The following is a 20,314-nucleotide window of genomic DNA, read 5'->3' as shown; positions in this document are numbered from 1 at the left end:
GGCCCCCCGGGCATCAACAGGGGCATCGATAACAGATAAGGGGGGGGAGGTTCTCCCTCCTAATTGATGGAGTCACTAAGGACATTTCGCAGTAATTATTGCTGCCATGAGTTTAAAGAAACGCATCCCAGAGCCCCTGTCACTGAGACGGGCTGATCCCACCTCTCACACACACACCCCGAATCACGTTCAAGTTGGAGGGCTCTGAAGCCCCAGAAATCTCGTTTCTTTTTAATGATTTGGCATAATTAAGGCTCTCGTGGTCCTGGTCTCGTGCCCCCGCCCCTCCGTCTCTGCCTCTTCTCTCCCCCGGCCGGGGCCCTCAGCCCCCTTCTGCGCCTTCCCTACCCAGGCTCGCCCTCTCCTTCGAGGCGCGGAGAAGCCTCCCCTGACCGCCTTCGTCAAGAAAACGTCTTTCAGAGACTTCCCCGGCTCTGATGCTGCTATCACTCGGCCGGCCGCTTCCCTACACCTCCCCTCACCCCTGCAAGGGCAGGAGCCTGCTCTCGGCCAGAGCCTGCCTTCCGCCTGCTCTCCCAATTCCGCGCGTGCGGAAGCAGGACCTCACCACCTCCACTCCCCCGCCGCGCCCACCCTGCTCTGAGCGTCAGCGGCCCCCACGTCCAACCTCACCCCGCAGCCAGGCCAGGTCACTCCCTGCTCAAACGCCCCGCAGCTGCAGATCCTTCTGCCCCAGATCCATTATCGGGAGTGAGTCCGGCCCCTTTCAATGAATCCAGCTCACCCCCATTTCCCATAAGCGTCCTTACTTCTCAAGCTCTGAACCTGTGTGAAGACTGAGCGAGAAAGAGCACAAGTTCATAAGCATGGGTCTAGCGGAGCCTCTATCCTAGCTCTACCTTGCTGTGTGACCTTGGGAAAACACCTTAACCTCTCTGGGCCACCCATGTGGTAAACAATAATGGCCCCTAAAGATGCATAAGTAACCTCACATGGCAAAAGACTCTGCAGATGTGATTAAGTGAAGGCTCCTGAGCGACAAGGGCTATCCTAGATTCCCTGGGGATGGGGGGGGGCACTGTGACCACAAAGTCCTCGTGAGTGAGAAGCAGGAAGGTCAAGGAGAAGGAGATGAGATGATGGAGCAGAGGGTGGAGGACACAGTCCGGAGGTGAAGGACGGGACATGAGCCGAGGTGTACGGTGGCTTCTAGAAGCTGGAAAAGTCAAGGAGAGTCTCCCCTGAAGTTTCTGGAAGAAATGCAGTCCCTCCTGAATTCTAGACCTCTGACCTCCAGAGCTGTAAAAATACGTTTGCGCTAAACTTGAGATGATTTCTTACAGCAGCAGGGGAATGAGCAGATGAGGGCCTCCATCGTAGGGAGGATTTAATGAGACATAAACTTAGAACGGCATCCGGTGTGTAGCAGGCGCTCAACAAACATTAACTGGGCTGTTGCTTCCCCAGCGCGTCGCAGGGGTCCCTCGAGNGTGTCCTATAGCATTGCCATGGTCACACGGTGGGGGGCGGGTGAGAAGCCCCCACGTCCCCCCAAGTGAGGTGAAGGAGGCCCTGAGGAGCCCACCTCGGAAGCACCTGTACACCCAAGGAATGGGACGGTGAAACCAGAGGTCGGTGCTGGCCTTCCTCTCCAGCCTCACACCCAGCTGAGGGTGGTCCTCTCTCTTTTTTTTAATGTTTATTTATTTTTGAGACAGAGAGAGAGAGCACACGGGTTGGAGAGGCAGAGAGAGAGAGAGGGCGGGAACAGAGGATCTGAAGCGGACTGACAGCAGCGAGCCTAAAGCGGGGCTCGAACTCACAAACCGTGAGATCATACCCTGAGCTGGAGTCAGATGCCCAACCGACTGAGCCACCCAGGAGACCCCCGATGGTGTTCCTCGTTTGCCGAAAGCCCTCCATGGCTCCCAGTGCCCATGACCTCCGGAGGTAATATTGGAAGCACCCAGCTCAGTGAGGGACTGAAGTAGCTGCTCAGTAAAACTGGGTGGCTCTTAAACAAACAAACTAACAAACAAAACTGGGTGGCTCTTTCATAGTCTCCACTGTTTTCTCTCCTTGAAACTTCCTTTCCCATTTTTAGTCCTTGTCTTTCCTCCCAACTCCTATACATCTTTCAGAACCCCAAGCCAAATACCCTGTTCTATGCACATCTTGTCCAACTGCTCTCCCAAAAAAAAAACGGCTCACTCTTGCTGCTGCGCAGCCTGGGCCACTGTCCTGTAAGGCATCAGCAGGGACGTGCGGTCACTTCGTGGGGCTGTGAGCTCTTGGGCCAGGGGTCCTTCTTCCGTCATTGGCCATCTGAGCATCCCTGGCCAGCCTGGAGCCTCACGCAGAGCCCAGCCCCACTGGCAGAGTGCATAGAACCTTCTGTGCGGCCTCTTCTCCGTGCCTTTCCTGATACCCTTCATCCCCAACCTGATGCAGTCCCAACGAAGCTTCCGGGCCCGCAGTGAAGCCGGCATCTGCTAGAAGTGCCCCGGAGTGCCCATGGCGCCTGCTCCGTGTCTCTCCGGGAAGCACCTGCTCCCTCCCGCCCCGTCGGTGTCCTGGGTGGGGCGGGGAGGGTTAAACCGAACAGGCAGAGTTGACCAGAAGGGCAGGCGGCGCAGGGAAGAAGGGGTCAGAACTAAATGGAAGAACTGTGTGGGCCTGAGCCTCGCCTCCCGGGACAACCGTGCAGGCCACTGAGACCCTGGGGAGAACCAGACAGACCTACGGGGGAGGGGCGCCGCGGGGAACGCAGGAAAGGGGGGGCCTGGAGGAGCAGAGGGCGCCCTGACATCGGGTCCCTGCTCGGCTCTGACATCATGCAAGGACACCCACTTGAATGACGAGCACGTGTCCGGGCTCCAGGGGGAGACCAGGCGCTTGGCTGAGCAGAGCGCGGGTGGAGATGGGAAGAGTCTTCGCGNAAAAGTCAAGGAGAGTCTCCCCTGAAGTTTCTGGAAGAAATGCAGTCCCTCCTGAATTCTAGACCTCTGACCTCCAGAGCTGTAAAAATACGTTTGCGCTAAACTTGAGATGATTTCTTACAGCAGCAGGGGAATGAGCAGATGAGGGCCTCCATCGTAGGGAGGATTTAATGAGACATAAACTTAGAACGGCATCCGGTGTGTAGCAGGCGCTCAACAAACATTAACTGGGCTGTTGCTTCCCCAGCGCGTCGCAGGGGTCCCTCGAGGGGCGGCGACTGACACGACCGCCTATTCTGGGGACTCCCGTGCCCGGGGAACAGCGCAGACCCTGTGCTGTCAAAAGCAGAAGTAACTGTCTATTTTGAGGCTTCGCGGATGCTGTTTCCATGGTTACCCGGTCATAATGACTAACAGACAAAAGACTCGAATTTCCAGTGCTTCGGAGAAAGATGCGAGGCTGTGGGCTGGGCAGCGGAGCGGCCGGAGGGCCCCAGCTCTGCCCCCGACGGAGGGCCCGCGGAAGCCACTGCCCCTCCCTGTGCCTTGGCTTCCTCATCTGCCCAATGGCAGAAATAACCACCCGGGACGCTCTCAGCCAGCGAAGGGAAAATCACTGCGTCACCTGCCGGGAAATGACGCCGTGACCACACACCTCTAGGTACCACTACCAGCCACTCCTGAGTTTTGAGCCGCAACTGGATGAATGGACAGAAGCGAGATCTAAAGGAAGAGGTCTCATCTCTGGGTCACTTTTAACCGTTTGTGGGGCGCCTGGGGGGCTCAGTCAGTGGAGCGTCTGATGCTTGGTTTCAGCTCAGGTCACGATCTCAGGGTTCACGAGTTTGAGACCCGCGTCAGGCTCCATGCTGACAGTCGAGCCTCCTTGGGGCTCTCTCTTTCCCTCTCTCTTTGTCCCTCTCTCATTCTCTCTCTCTCTCTCAAAATAAATAAAAACTTTCTATTCCAATGACAAACCTGTATAAATTCATAATCAAATGTACACACGAGTTTCACAAAGACTTCAAGGCGCAGATATTAAGACTGTTCCAGGCAGAGAGTGGCCCAGCTTGTTTTCCAAGAGCCAAATAATCTTAGTAACACCGAGCAAAGAGACTGTAAGTAAAGGCAATTAAAGACCAATGTCACCTACAAACATTTAGACAAAAAGCATGATTTTTACATTTATGCAGAAGCGGCGCAGCAGGAGGTCACGGTGGTCAGAAGCCACCATGTCCCTCCCTTCACACCTTGGATCTGCAAAAGGCTTCTGGAACCTCAACGTGATCCAGGGAGGGGCAGCCCTAAAGTTACGATGTGCACGGCAGCCCGGGGAGAGGAGGCGAGACACACAAACGGAGAGGAGTCATCGAAAATAAAGTTCTAGCCCCTGCACCCTTGAGTCTGTGGGCTGATTCACATGCAGGGCAGACCCTCCCCTTCCCCCCACTGCTGGCGTCTGACGGTGACAGGCAGGATCTGTGCAAGTACAAGCCGTACAAGCGATGGCTGCCCAGGGGGGTGGCTGCTCACTCAGGCCCCGGGCCGGGCGGGGAGCCAGATGACAAAAGCCAAGGGGGGGCGGTGCCTTCCACCTCCCACCCCCCGAGGAGCTTCCTTCAAACAGCGTGGGGTGTGCGAAGCTGTCTGTATACCCCCAGACACCTGCGTGCCTGCGCCCACGCGCGCTTCCTGACTCAGGGCTGAAACCCAAGCTAAGACACAGACACGCAGAGAGACGTCAAGAAGAACACGGTATCGCTCTTGCAGAGCCCGCCGCTCGGGCAATTTCTGGGCATACTTCATTCCCTTGTTTTTCTCTTTCTTTTTTTTTTTTTTTTTTTTTTTTTAAAAGAGAAATTCACCCTTTNAAGACATACCAAGGATTGTTCACATTGTTGTGGCCAGAGTTTGGTCACATGGCCTCACCTAGATACAGCATGCAGTCCTATTTCTGTCTGCAAAAAATAGAAAGTTAGTTTGGTGATCAACCAACCAATTTCTACCATTTTTTTTCTTTACTCTTCTTTCCCTTTTTTTTTTTTTTTTTTTTTTTTTTTTTTTTTTTTTTGGTAAAAGAGTCATTACCCTGCTTTCTTGCCCCCACCAAATAATTTAACATAATAATTTCCTCGCGTCATTACAAAGCTAAGTCAATATTCTCAACGGCCGAACCAGCTCCGGTGTACAGCTGGCACTGTCATTCCCTCCTTACCTGCTTGGTTGGAGGTATAGAAAGCTGAATTTGGCCCCTGTAACAAAGGCTGGACCACGAAGCCTCAGCCTCTTCGTTCCCGTGGGGCTCACGTGGGCTCAGGCTGTGCCCGGAGGCGGGTCCCGAACTCTCCTCTCTTCTCCAACCTCGTTCCATACCAGTTGGACCCAGAGCCGCACACGGCCAAGTGTCCAGGGCCTCTGTGGCCTGAGCCACACGCAGTGGGCATAAGGCGGTCGGGGCCATGCCCTCCAGGGCACAGAACGAGAGTAGGGGCATGTGGGAATCTGTTATGTGGCAAAAGGGAAATCAGGACTGCCGCCCGCTGACCTTCAGGTGGGGAGGGTTCCCTGAATTACCCAGGGGGATCCAAATCGTGAGGGTCCTTCAGTGTGAAAGGGGGGCAGTCATGTGATGTCGCGTGATTAAGCGCCCATAGCCGCTGTCGGCTGTGCCGATGCAGGGGCCATGAGCCAAGCAATGCAGGCACCCCCAGAAGCATGCATTTCGCCCCGCCCCCAGAGCCTCCAGAAGGGACTGGCCCTGTCGATGCCTTGATTTCTTGTCTGGTAAGACCCATGTCAGACTTTAGGACTGCAGAACGGGAAAACAAATCTGTGTTGTTTTAAGCCACGAAGTGTAGTCATCTGTTTCAGCCCTGGGCTGCTCTGAGGGGCTGGGCACCGTCCACACTCACGCCCTGGGTGTCTTCTGGCCCCTGGGTTTCCCGCCCGTCCACACACTGACGACTCCACACCTTTATCTGCAGCCAAGCCCCGGCCCCTGACTCCGGACATCCCCAGGGCCCAATGCGACCTCACACTTACTGTGTCCAAAACCCATCCATTCGTCCCGTCTCTGCTGCTGGCCACCCTGCCCCCCAGGGTCCCCGCTGTCCGTCCCAGGAAAGGGCCCCACCTTCACCCGCTGCACAAACCAAACCTCGGACGGAGCCGCCGTGGTCCAAGGTGCACTCGGCAAAGCCTGCCAGCCCGGCCTCCCGAGAACGCCCAGGATGGGACCCACCTCCTCACCTTCGTCATCCTGCTGTTTCTTCGCAGTTAACCCCAGCGGGGGCTCGTCCCACCCCCTGCTTCCACGTTGACCCCTCTGAAGTTCCCTCTTTTCAAATCTGTGTCTCATGACCTCAGGCCCGGCCCTCCACCCTCTGCGGCTTTCTCTCCTCCCTCAAAATCCTTCCCCCGACCGATGGGCGTCCCGAGTCACCCGCCTCGTGTGTCTCTCGGACCTCAGCTCCCAACACCTTTCCCCTTAGTCACCGCACTCCGGCAACACTGCTGCCCCTGCAGGGTCCCCCTTCTAGAACATTCTCCCCCCAGAGACTGCATGGCTCACTCCTCGGCGCCTCGAGGGGTCTGTTCTGTTGCAACTGTTCCCTCCCTGCGCCCTGTCTTCGGCGGCTGTTTATATGTCTCACTATCTCCTGACATCGCACTACCCAGTGCCACGTTCTCATCTGTTCGCGGGGTCCTGCTACACGGCCACAGGGGACGTGTCCCCAGGTCTGCTCGGAGGCGGAGATGGGCCCTCCCCGCCCTCCGTGCTGGCCGCTCAGCCCTCAGGATGGGAAGGCTCAGCGCGGGGGAGAAGGGTGTTCCTGGGGGCCTGTGTGTGGGGCTCCGGGCTCCCTGGGGAGGGCGGAGCTAGAGGAGTGGGTGCAAACCCAGACCCTGGACGGCCCGCCCAGTGGGGGCGCCAGTGAGCAAGCTCCGGAGTGTCTTCGGAGCATGGAAGCGCCCAGGTGCCGAGAGGGGCAGTGTGGAGACCAGGGACCCAACCTGGCCCAGGAGAGGGAAGGCCCTGGCGTTTGCAGGGGGTCTGGAGCCTGAGTCCCCTGCGGGCCAGCACAGAGCCACCCTCTCGGGCTGCCCCGGGAAACCAGGCGCCCGAGGGGAAGAGGTGACCCAGTCCCTCCCAACAGACCTCTAATGAGACCACCTCCGGGGACCGACTGGTCACCACGCATGCATCCAGTCACTCACCCGGTCACTCATTCACTCATTCATTTATTCACTCGTTCACCCGTTCATTCATTCACTCATTCATTTATTCACTTGTTCACTTGTTCATTCATTCACTCATTCATTTATTCACTCGTTCACTCACCGGTTCACTCATTCATTTATTCACTCGTTCACTCACCCATTCATTCATTCACTCACTCATTTATTCACTCATTAACTCATTCATTCATTCACTCATTCATTTATTCACTTGTTCACTCTCTCGTTCATTCATTCACTCATTCACTCACTTGTTCATTCACTCATTCATTTATTCACTCACTTTTTCATTCATTCACTCATTCATTTATTCACTAATTCATTCACTCATTCATTCATTCACTCATTCATTTATTCACTCATTCATTTATTCACTCATTCATTTATTCACTAATTCACTCACTCATTCATTCATTCACTCATTCATTTATTCACTCATTCACTCACTCGTTCATCTATTCACTCACTCACTCACTCATTCATCCACTCATTCATTCAGGCAACAAGTATTTATTCCCAGACACTGTTGTAGGCACTGAGGTAAATACAGAGAGGAACCAAAGTCCCCACCCTCCTGACAGGGGTCCTGTCTGTCCCTGTCCCCTGCTACGACACCCAGGGAGGATACCACGGCCTGACCCCCTGATCCTCTGCCTCCAGGGGCCTGTGGGGAACCCAGCACCAAGCAGGCCAGCCTGGGGTGAGAGTGCCAGCCAGGGCATCTCAGAGTCCTGGGTTCAGATCCTTCCCTGCCACTTTTCACTTTGGATGACCTTGGGTCCTTCCCTGGAGCCTCAGTTTCCTGCTCTGTTCCGGACTCTGTCAGAGCTCATGTGAAGATGCGATACTATGGACAGAGGGCTCTCTGGATGCCTGGCAGAGTATCCAATAAGTGAGCTGCTGTGTGGCACTGCTGGTTGTCACAGCATGTTCCTCGGACCTTGTTCAGCCCCAGACCCTCATGGCAGCCCTCTTGCACCCCCCTAGCTGGCTCCGTGGGGGTTCCAGCATGAGGAAGTGACCGCGTGGAGCACACAGGCCACTGGGGGAGACGGCCCAGCTCACAGAAAGTTCTGCAGACTGTAGCTAGTCTGTGAAAGGAAAGCTTTGGGAGCTCTGGGGACACAGGGAAGGGGCCTGAACCAACATGGGGGTCAGGGAAGGCTTCCCGGAGGAGGTGACAGCTGAGTATGGTCCCACCTTAGCGTCTGGCTCCCAGCTCCCTCCCCGACCTTTCTTTCAGCGGTCTGGTCCCTGGAAGCCGGGCAGCCCTGGCCCATGCAGGGACTCGGGGGACAGCGGGTGCAGAACGCGCCTGAGCCACTCCCACCTACCCTGGGTGCAGCATGGATGGGCCGCGGCGCGCCGGGTCCCTGGGGGCGTGGGCACTTACGTTTGGAGTGCTTGTCACACAGGGCGGCCGCACGCATGTCGCAGAGGCGCAGGGAGCCCTTGCTGCTGCTGTAGACGAAGAGGTTGCAGTGGTGGGGGTGGAACTCGGACGCCGTGATCACCTCCGTGAGGTCCTCCATGTTGGCCGGCTTGATGTCCACAATGTCTGGCCCCGTCAAGGAGAGGCCAGAGAAGGGAGGGGACCCGNATGTTGGCCGGCTTGATGTCCACAATGTCTGGCCCCGTCAAGGAGAGGCCGGAGAGGGGGGGGCCCCCGCCGCTCGGCCTTCCCATGTGCCCCGCATCTGAGCTGCATCCGAGACCCCTGGACGAAGCCCCGGCCCCAGACAGTCTCTGAGCTGCACACCTGCACGTCCGACCGCCTGGCAGCTGCCCACTGTCACCACCTTCCACCGAGCTGAGCCCTGTCCCCTGCCGGCACCCACAGCCATCCGGCCTCCCCTCCACCCCCCACGCCAGGTGTGTGGCACCTATTGGCTCCCCTCCCACCCCCCTGCAGCCGCCCCCCTCTGTCCACGGCACCCAGGTTCTCCTTTGAGGAAAAGGGTGCCTTTCTGGGTTCTCAGCGCTGATCTGTCCTGTCCACTCACAATCAGCATGAGGGGTGAGCACAGGGCCTCAGAGGGGCCGACAGCGGGACTCCAGGCCTGAGACACAGGGGGGAGGGGAGTCGCTCTGTCCTCTCTGCTGGGCTGGGTGGCGTGCAGACGCGGGGTCTGTACGTGCTGCCAGGATGAGGGGAAACGCGGAGCCTGAGGGCAGGGCAGAGCACACGGAGATGCCTGCCAACAGCACTTGAATCTGGCATCGGGATGCACATGACCCTTGGACCATTAGATACAGGAGGCAATTCATCCATTTTCTGTTTAGGACCAAGAATTCTGTTGCTTGCATAGGAAATATCCCTGACTGATACTCTGGAGCCCAGAGAGGGTAAGCAACTTGTCCAGGACAGCTCAGCCGCGAGTGGTAAGGCTGGGTTTCCATCCATTCCTTGTTGCCTACAACAGCAAATCCAAACCCCTCGATGTAGCATTCAAGGCCTGGCGTCCCCTCCCCCTCTCTTCAGCTTCAGATCCCACTGGTTGCTCGGACCTAAAGGCACCTTCCTCTCTGACAGCGACACCCTGGTGTCTTGTCTCCCCGGCCCTGCACGGAGCTCTGCCCATCCCATTCCCTCTGGCTGAAGTGCCCTCTCCTCCCCCTGCGTCTGTGCGTGGGCCCTGGAATCAGAGTCTGGGGTCTGAATCCCAGCTCTGCCAACTCTGGCCTGTGCAATCAAAGGGGGGGGGGGGCTTCCTTAGCTCTTCACGCCTTAGTTTCCTCTTCTGTAAAATAGGTCAAAAGGTCTAACATAGTCTTGGTGTGACAATTAGAAGAGGCAAATCCCCTTGCTCGCTGCTTGACCCATCACAGCTCAGTGAGTATAAGCTGCCATTATTATATTTTATTGTCTGGAAAAAGTGGGATTGAAACTCTGAGCCGCCCCCACCATCAGCTGTCCCTGCCCCTCCTGCCAAAGCCTCAGTAAGAGAGGCATTTCCTGACCTGCGTGAACGTGAGAGCTCACCAAACATCAGAAAGAATGTTGAATCTGAGTGAGCAGGGGCACCGAGGAGGGTGTGTGTGCTCACACTCAAATACTGCTTCTGCAAGCACACCATTCACCAGAAGCTCAGAATCACATAAAAATATCGAGAGGAGGAAAAAGGAGCCTGAGCTTGTTTCCCGGGAAACTGCGGTTTTCTCGTACGATAAGAAGCAGAGATTAAATCACGGAAAATGAGGCTGAACAGTGAGAGAGAAAAAGCTAAGACTTCCGTGCCAATTCCATCCCCATCCTGCACCCAGTGCCTGCCTTTGCACCGGGCTCTGCCTGCTTGGAAACGACTCCGATTGCTGCCCCAACTTAAAACGGTGTCTGGGGGACACGTGTGGTCATTTATGAGCTGCATGCACGTCAGCACAACACTTGGATGTTCCGCGCTGGAGGGACTAAATTCTCCCTGCAGAACTCGGGCCACAAGCATCAAAGGAAGGACACCGAGTGGCCGGGCTCCAGGAAATGCAGGCCAGCTTGGAGTCCCATTTGGGTCACTCATTGGGGGATACGTGTTTACACTGTGTTTCATAGAGCGACGGCTTCCGGGGGAGAAAGACTCAGTGGGATAAGGTGCCTCCTGTCAGGCCAGGTGGGGTGGGGGCTCCCACCCACCCCAGGGAAGTCAGCACAGCCGCTGCCTTGTTGCGTTCCCCAAAGGATGCAGGTCAGACGTGACAGGTCCATGCGTCATTCCCAGGCTGGAGCTCTGAGAGCCAGCACGCGGTATGCCCTGACACCTTCCCATCTGCCGTGGGGCCCGCACTTCAGGTCGCCCGCTATGAAATACCCCGTGGCTGTTTCAAACTTCTGAGATTTCCCGACCATCTGCCCTCCTGCCCCATTCAGCGTCCAAACCCAATTCACTTTCCCACCTCGGGATGTTCTAGAACACAGCTCAGCAGAGAAGGAGCAGACGTCCAAATGCCGATCGCTCTGCCTCCACAATGACAGAAACTCTGACGCGCTCAACGGCCACGGATGCTCAGCTCACAACTGTGGTTCACTGCATGGGCTCGGCCACCGCCCGCCTGCATTTACCAAGTGTCTGGCTGGTGGAGACTGAGGCTGGTGTTTATGAGACGTCTTTTCACAGAGATGGCCGAGCTGGGGAGCTGTGCACGCAGGTGCCGGGAACGCACAGTGTGGGGGCTCAGAAGCCTCCCCTCTTGGCCCCCACGTGCGGCTCGCAGACTCACGTGGGGCTCAAGTCCAAGCAACTGGGTGTGGCCTTTTTGTTGGATTCCAGAGTGCACGTGCTCCCAGCATGCTTACCCAGTTCTGTCACCCTCATGACAACGGTCATTAGAAACAGGTACAAGGCGGGGCGCCTGGGTGGCTTAGTCGGTTAAGCGTCCGACTTTCGCTTAGGTCATGATCTCGCGGTTCGTGGGTTCGAGCCCCGCGTCAGGCTCTGTGCTGACTGCCAGCTCAGAGCCTAGAGCCTGTTTCAGTCTGTGACTCCCTCTCTCTCTGCCCCTCCCCTGCTCACGCTGTCTCTCTCTCTCCTAGAAAAAAAAAAAAAGAAAGAAAGAAACAGGTACAAGGTGTGACAGCTTTTAGAAGCACACGGCGGGGGCAGGGTGGAGGGGGGGATTAGGTCTGCAGCCCTCTGCAGCGAACGGGCCCGAAGCAGGCGACACAGAGTGGGCCGAGAGCGATGCACGTGGACCGAGGATGCTGTGTGTGGGCTTGGAAGACAAAGCCTCGATGCCTGGGTCCCACTGACAGCCCAGGGCCACAGCCCTTACAGCCCAAGCATCACTCAGGAGATCTCTTGCTGTTCCAAAGGAAGGGCTTTGGATACAGTGGGTGCTTGGGAAAGACGGATGTGACACACATTTCCGCGTGACCCCGGGGGAGGAAGACAAAGCCACAATCAACAGCCAATGTGCTGGGGCCCCGGCGGGGCAAGGACAGGCGGTCCTGTGCCTCTGAATCCCAGGGCCCAGAGCCGTACGTGCATCTCAAGGACTGCATAGCATCCTTTCGGGCAAGGCCACCCTGGAATCAGCCTCTCCAAGATCTCCCGCTCAGCTCGCCACAGGACTTGCCCTGCACCCGCTCCCTGGCTCCTCTCCGGTGCAGGTGGGTGCGTGAAAGGATTAATTACTAAGCGGGGCTGTCACTGTCGAACTCGGTCATCACATCACAAAGCCAGGCCTGAGCCCAGACTCCTGATAAGGGAGGTGGGTGTGAAAGTAGCATGATAATTACAAGTCAAACACAGTGCAAACGCTCCTCCTTGACTCACACCCATGTGGGCTTGAGCCCGTGGACTGTGACACATTTGGTCCAAATGCGACCTTCTGTAGTGGCTTGGACTTTGGTAGGCCCCGTGCTGGGTCAGAAGCTGGGGGCCCCGGGCCAAGCATTTGATCTTAGCTCTCTCTCTCTGGAATGCTCAGTGCCACACGCAAACATCATTCCGCAAGCCTCGGTTTCCCCTCTTTGCAAAGTGAGGGGTTGGGCATGACCCTGGAGCACCCTCTCATTTGGAGGCTGACCCCCAGTGTCCTCTGCCCCGTTTCGCGGACACGTGCATAAATCCCACTTGTGCGCGGTGCCTCACGAGGTTTACACACTGCCCTCCCTCGGGAACGAGCATAATTAGACTCACCTACAAGCCCTTCCCCCTGGGGCAAATCCGGGTGAATGTCCCATCTCACTGTGTTCCACCTGTGTGACGGGCTTGCATTTGAACTCCAGTCACACCTTGGCAACTAAGTTCGCTGACCGGGTAGGGGGAGAGAGGAACAGGGCAGGCAGGGGGGAGGAGAAGAAGGTGAACTCGCTTGATGCCACACCCCGAGACTCAACACAAAGTACTTTTCTCCGGAGCAGCAGGCTGAATGGTGGCCTCTTGATACGTGTCCACATCCTAATCCCCATAAACCGTGAATGTGGCCTCATCAGGAGAAAAGTCTTTGCAGATACAATTAAGGATCTTAAAAGGACACCTCCATGGAGGCCCGGAGTGGACCCTAAACCAATGACGAGTGCTCCTCTAAGAGACCACACAGGCCACAGGACCACGGAGGCGGCTGGAGTAAAGCTGCTGCTAAGAAGGCGTGGGGCCGCCAGGGGTGGGAGGGAGAGGCAGGAGGGAGCCTCCCCGGAGCCTCCAGAGGGAGCCCGGCCCTCCCAGCACCTTGACTGCAAACTTCTGGCCCCCAGAACTGAGAGTAGGTTTATGTGCAAGCCCCCAGTTTGTGGAAATCTGTTCCAGCATCCACCGCAAACTCGTGCTTCCTGGGACCTGGGGAGCCATGGCCTGGCCAGTGCACTAGTAGCACAGACATCCCCTCGTGCTTATTTGTTTGACTGCCCGGCTGCCCAGCGAGGGCGGGGAGGGGGCACGTGGATTGCTGCTGCACCTTCAGCACCTAGAGGAGCACCTGGCACACAGCAGGGGCCCAGTGAACAGCCGTCTCGGGCCCCTCTAATCCAGGCCGGGGGTGGGTACGGGAAGTGTCAAACCCTCCCAAGGGGACAAAGCCCTTCAGATGGAGCTGAACAGCAGGCTCAGGGGAGCGGGGCGGGGGGGGGTTCCTTTAGGAGGGGACTGGCACGGGGCGCCTGGGGGCTCAGTCAGTTAAGCATCCGACTTCGGCTCAGGTCATGATCTCATGGCTGGTGAGTTCCAGCCCCACGTCAGGCTCTGTACTGAAGCTCAGAGCCTGGAGCTTCAGATTCTGTGCCTCCTTCTCTCTGCCCCTCCCCTGCTCATGCTCTTTCTCTCTCTCAAAAATAAACATAAAAAAATTGTTTTAAAGGGGAGGACTGTCACTGACAAAGGCCATCACCCTGCAGTGCATAGGAAGCATTGCTGCAGCCACACAAACGCTCAAGGGCGTTGGGGAAGCCAAGATGCATGCTGCTTATCCGGCTTCTGTGAAGTTCTCAAGAAGGCCAGACCCCCCCACAGCATCTTTCTTCAGTCTACACTGCATGTTGCTCAGAGACCCGCTAGCCCTCATCTTTCCAGGCTGCACAGACTGACTGACCAACCTGTTCTGCTCATTGGACTGCGGGCAAAATCGTGGTCCCGTTTCCACGCCTCCCTCCAGCCCAGCACCCAGTACCTGTCTGCACATGAAACGCCCCGTAGGCTGGCTGCGGGCACACAGCTTCACATCCGTGTCCTGTTCAAACCTCTCCAGCCCGTGGGTGAGGAAAAGGAGGCTCAGCAAGGAAAAGCCACTCCCTCGGGACCTGGCAGAGGGGGCCCAGCCCGGGACTAAGCTGGATTCCAGAGTTGGCAATACACCCACTATGCCATGGGGCAAAGCAGGGGTGAGAAGCGCACAGCCTGGCCCCTGATGGCCAGGGTGGGCACGGAGGGGCCAGCGTCCCCCTGGAGAAGGGGGTCTCTGGCTCCTCGAAGCCTTCGCCTCTGCCCCGTGTCATACAATGATTCCCTCTTCCTTCAGGGCCCAAGTGTGAACGGGTGTGTTGCTCTAGGCCAGAAAGTAAACATTTTAGGACCAGCAGAGGCCATAGGATCTCACCTTGACTACTCAACTCTACTGTTCTATGGCGGTCATGCAAATGAGTGGCAGTGGCTGAGTGCCCGTGAAACTTTATTAACAGGTGGATTTGGCCCCCAGGGCGGTTCTCTGCCGGCCCAGGGCCAAGAAGAAGGACTACAATCTTGCTTTTGTACCAGGAGCCTTCCCTCTTAACCCCACACGAGACCAGTGTGTAAAACAGCCCCACCGGCCTGGCTCCTCCCCCAGCACGACAATGTCCTCCAGGCCTGGCTCTTCTGACCAGCCCTGTGAGCTCTGGCCCTTGCCTGGGGGAGTCAGCAGAGCTCAGAGGCAGGCCTGTCTGTCCCGCTCTAGAGCAAAGTCTGTGGCTCTTGCTGCCAAGGACATGGGCATGTAATCCAGGCAGGCCTTCTGCTGAGTCAGCAGGTTTGCAGAGATTTTTATAGAAACTCCTTTATCTCCTACTGCCAAAGGCAGATCCGATGGCCTGAAGCCAGTCAGGGTCACATCAGCATGGAGTGCTGTTTGCGAGCCCTCAGTGCCCGGGCCGCCACACCAGGAGGCCCCGCTCGGAGGCCTCTGACATGTCTGGGAGAAGGTCACAGTGACCTCTTTCTTCTGATCTTTGTCCCTCCTACCTGTGCAGGGCATGGAAACAGGTACAAAGGGCCACACCCCCCACCGGCCATGAAAGAGTCAGGCACATGATATGAGTAAGTGTCATTGGTTGGCTTGAGAAGGAGCTCAAGTGAGAAATGGGTATGGAAACCATCCCATAAACAGCAGAGAAGGACACAAATTAACTAACGTGAAGACAGGCTTTCATGGCGAGGCCACAAAAAAATGACTCTATGAAGACACAGCAACTAACTGAGCTTGGAGACACTGTCACACCCCCAGAGAGCTGTGGAGGGCAGCCCCACACCCTGCACCCGCAGACCAGGCACCCTGCATCCCCGAGGGAAGGACCACCACCCTCCACTCCCACGAAGGAGGCCAGGGCGCGGGAGCGACTTGCACAGGGCCACGTGTGGAACGTGGATGAGCAGGGACAGAGTCCTGGCTCCCTGACTCCCAGCCAGTGCTCCTCCCTGTGCATCCTGTGTTCTGGAGTAAGCGCATCCTCACCCAATACACGGTCCCAGGACACCACCGCTGGGGCACATTGGACTGGCCTGTGGCCTGTGACCCTGCAAAGGGGCTGCTAACAGCGAGGGTGGAGGAGTTCAGTGATGAGAAGGATGCAGCCCTGGGTTCCATTGATTTAACTGAGCAAAGATGGCTCCGCAGGAACACGCAATCAGGATGGGGGAGGCAGTTACCATGGTGACGGAGCAGCCAGCGAGTGAAGCCAGAGGCAGCTCTGCCAAGGACCACGCCGTGAGAAGCCTCCCCAGCAGGCTCTCCAGGGACACTGGGTGTACGGATGCTCCGGAAGCCCTCCTGCACACGGACGCAGTCCCGCTGGGGCACAGCCAGCAAAGCTGCTTTTCTAAGAAAATCTTCTCCAAAAGACGACCCGGCTACAAAGATGAGCTATAAGTGCTCTGACCAAACCATGTCAGATCCTGTATGAGGTTCCTGGCACCCTCTGCCCCTGTATGAATTTGCTCGGGCTGCCACAGCAGATGCTGTAGATGGGTGGCTTAATCAATCGATTATTCTCTCCCAGTCCTGGAGGCTGGAAGTTCAAGATCGAGGTGTCTGAAGGTGGGTTTCTGGTGACCACACCCTGTGTCCTCACCTCATCTTCCCTCTGTGTGGGAAGGACACTGGTCCTTGGAACCTTACTACGATGGTGTGACCCTGCTCAGAGAGAAGAGCCTGGTCGCCGGAGCCATGTGGGGCCACAGGGAGAGGGGGATTCTGTGTAAATGTGCACTGTACAAGCCCACTGAAGCCCTGTGTGTCTTCTCCACGTGCTGAGCCAGTCTGCACATTTCTACCACAAGCCAGCTTATGTTCTTCCCATGTACTAGGCCAGGGAAGAGAGCACTGAGTTCTGATTCACAAAGACCGGGCTTGACAGTCCAGCCCCACCCTAAACAGCTGTGTGACCTCCAGAAAACTTCTCAACCTCTCTGCACCCTGCTTTTCTCATCTGTAGAATGGGTTGATAACATCTGTTTTGCAGGGCTGCAATGAGGATTTAATGAGGTGACATAAGTCAAAGGCCCTAGCTATTAAAATAGAATAAATAAAGTGATGTGCAGATGTATTTTTAAAAAGTTCCAGCACAAGGTTAGTACCTTTAGCAATAATTAAAGTTTGTTAAATCAGAATCAGAGGCTTTCTCTTCCTCTGGGAAAACACGAAATGAAGCCAAGTTGCCAAACGTGCAGTAATGCCCACCCCCCCACCAAGAAAACAAGGACTTGGGGGTCTGTGCTGAATTGCATGCCTTGGCTCCTAAGAGCTGGAAGAGAAACCCTAGGCAAGACAGGGCTGGGACACACACCCAGGTGGCCGAGAAAGGGCAAACCAGAGCCCATCCTGACCTCTTCTCCCAGGGCTTCTAGCCCAGCAGTGACACCAGAGAGGCCCATGCTGCTGCTCTGGGACGGACACACAGGGGGCACAGGATGGGATTTTTGGCGATGCCCTGAGCTGGTGGTGAGATTCAGGGAATCAGAGGCATTAATTCAAAAACTGGGAAGAGTAGGATTATCAGGGGCGGGGAGTGTTCCACATGAGGCAGAAGCGTAAGGCTGAGGAGCCGCGACAGGGCAGCCAGCTGGAGCCCCGATGTGGGGAGAGGGTGGGAGACGGGGTTCCAGAGTGGGGTCAAGGAGATTTTAATCAGGAGCGTGTCATAGAAATGCCAAGGAGGCCTTTCAGGAAGGACGAGAAGCATGGCAGAGTCTCACACACCCACCACAAGAGGATATGCTAGAAACCTACAGCTGATGGGGCACCTTAGTGGCTCAGTGGTTCAACTCTTGGTTTCGACTCAGGTCATGATCTCATGGTTCTTGAGTTCAAGCCCTGCAATCGGGCTCTGTGCTGACAGCATGGACCCTGCTTGGGATTCTCTGTCTCCCTCTCTCTTGCTGCTCCTCTCCCTGTCCCTCTCCCTCTCTCTCAAAAATAAGTAAATAATCTTAAAAAGAAAGAAACCTACAGCGATGGCTGCACACTTGGCCACCTCTATCACCAGTGTCACTAAACAATCCCCACGGTCCTGCAGTGGGGTGAAAAGCACTGCTCTCCCTTAGGATCTAAAAGAAGAGCCAGGAAACATCATTGTACCGATGGGGCTGGACGGCCAAGGGCAAGTGCACCCACTTCTCAGAGCGCATCTCCACACTCACAAAATGGAGGAATGACAGCACCACAGGGGAACTGCTCTAAGGGTCTGAGTCACAAGTGCCGGCACGTTGAAGGTGGAGTAAGAGTGGCTGCCCTGGGGTTGTCACTATCATGACTGAGAAACAGGGTGGCATGACAGCGAAGCGCATAGGTTCTGCATCTGGAGGCCCCAAGTCTGAGTCCTAGGCCCCGCCACTTCCCAGCTGGGTGACTGGGTAATTACTCAACCTTCCTGTGGCTCACTTTCTGCTTCTGCAAAAGGGGGGTGTTAATAATGCCTACTCCACAGTGTTGTCAGGAGGATTCAATAGATGAGCATGAAAAAAATAGATCAATATGTGCAATGTGCTTGGGGCACTGTTTGGCGTAGAGTAAGTGTTCAGTAAGAGGTGACGGCGGTGTGCGAGGTGGTGAGGAAGATGGTGCTGGGCAGACACTGGAATCAGCACCACGGACAGCTGCACGAGAGCTGGGCCGCAGGTCAGCACCACGGACAGCTGCATGAGCGCTCAGCCCTGGGGAGGCCTGGCCTTGCCGGGCCCCAAAACAGAGGTGTGCTAATAGCTTAACAATATGCTTTCTGGGTGGAAACTGATCTGGGGGGATTCGGACTTAGGCACCTCTGAGAAGATGCTCCTGTTCCTTCTCTGCAGAGTGATACTGGAGGAGGATTGGAAGAAGGTAGCCTATAAGGTGCCTGACAGCAGCTGAGAGCCAGCGTGGGCAGTGTCTATACGGTGCATCAGGCCCTGTGTTCATCAGCCATTCTACCCTTACAGCCCTCAGCACAGGAGTTGCACCCCACTGAATTGACGAGAAAAGAAAGGCTGAGCAAGACTAAGTGACTGGCAGGGTCGCCAGTGAGTGAGCAGTGGAGGCAGGCTGGACGCCAGGCTCCAGGTTTTTCGGTAATCACAGACCCTAGCATATGGAGGGTCCTCTCCTTTGCTCAGCCAGTCCCCTCCTTTGCTCTCTGCATGGGGAAGACACCCAGCCCGCAGGCAGCAGTGTGCTGACCGAGGTTTGCAGCCTTCACCCATAATTGCCATACCATCCCACCCAGCTTCAGGACCTGCTCTGTAAATAGCAATTAGGAATTTGTTCCAGACCCAGGCTTGGTGTAATGCCAGCTTCCACCATGAGAAATCGCTCAGAGGGGAGAAAAATCAATTGAACCATCTTCACAGTTCTCCGAGTGCTAAAAATAAAGCAGAGGCCCATCAGCTGAGACCCTCTGTGCAATCTGTTACCTTTAAGAAGCATCAAGCTCAAGAAAAAAATCACTCAGAGCTGCCTAACTCTCTCAAATGTTGGTATTAAAGGAAGTGAGAGATTGTTTAAGCAGATGCAGACACAGTGCTGGAGAACAAAATGGGGCTTTGACAATCAGAAAGACAATGCAGGGATTTTATGAGAACCAGCCTTAAATACCTGAGGATCTGTTGTTTAGGAGGGAAATACTGGCCCCCTGCTGGGCCCCGAGGAGTACCGCGCCTTTCTTATGCATGATTTCTTTATTCTTTGCAAATTTACAAATATCCTTAGGATAAGGAACTTGGCCCGTTTTTACACTGGTGGAAATTGGCAGCCAAGGTTAAACAAGGAATCTGAGTGCAGGTCTGTTAGACCCCAGAGCCCAGACCGCTGCTCTTTAGTGTCCAGGGTCTCTGAGCCCCTGGAGCCCAGATTCACTAGGCGGTGTCACACCCTAAGACTAGATGGAGACTGGAACTCCTCCATCCAAAGTCACCATGTACAACCATTCAGAAGTACTTGCTATGCACTGGACCCTGCATTATAAATGGGGATACAGAGAGGGTTAAGACTGGGTGTACTGATTCTTAAGGGTTTCACCAGAAAATAGAAGAGGCAATCACATTAAGAGACAAGGAAAGCCCAGTGTGACCAGGAAGTGTGTGCCCAGAGGAGCTATGATAACCCAGGAGGGGTGCAGTGGATAGAGCAGTGACGCTTATGGCCACATGGCAGCCAGCCAGGCTATGAGAGGAAGAAAGAATGACCCAGGGAAGGAACAGCAGAAGGTAGAGCACCCCCACCCCTAAACCCCTCCCATAACATGAAGGGAAACCCAATGGCCTGAAGCCGGCTCCTGTCCCGGGGCATTGCTGAGGGATGTCGACTTTTTCCAGAGGCTGACATGGAGCCACTGAGAGCTTTAAGCAGGGGCCAGATGTGGTCAGACCAGAGGTTCTGATGAGCGACTCTCTCACAGCTCTGTGGGGGGCTGCCTGGCAGGGGAACGTGGGATTCAGGCGATGGGCCAGGCAAGAATGGCCTGTCCCCAGCAGGGCCTTTGACAGGGACGGAGAGGATGGCATGATTCCAGAGCCATCCGGGGG

The 20,314-nt window shown here is 55.9% G+C and overlaps 1 protein-coding gene across 1 annotated transcript in view; it reads right to left on the bottom strand.

Annotated features, from left to right (window-relative positions):
* The window catches only part of PPP2R2C (protein phosphatase 2 regulatory subunit Bgamma), a 51,956-nt gene that overhangs the window by 20,714 nt on the left and 10,928 nt on the right, over positions 1-20,314 (bottom strand). The window contains exon 3 of the mRNA XM_077750381.1: positions 8,533-8,697. Within this exon, the coding sequence (XP_077606507.1) occupies positions 8,533-8,697 (165 nt within the window). The remainder of the gene's footprint in view (positions 1-8,532; positions 8,698-20,314) is intronic.

The sequence above is a fragment of the Crocuta crocuta genome, unplaced genomic scaffold, assembly GCF_008692635.1.
Source record: "Crocuta crocuta isolate KB4526 unplaced genomic scaffold, BGI_CrCroc_1.0 scaffold179, whole genome shotgun sequence".
Lineage (NCBI taxonomy): Eukaryota > Metazoa > Chordata > Mammalia > Carnivora > Hyaenidae > Crocuta > Crocuta crocuta.
This window is presented reverse-complemented; position numbering and strand designations above follow the sequence as displayed.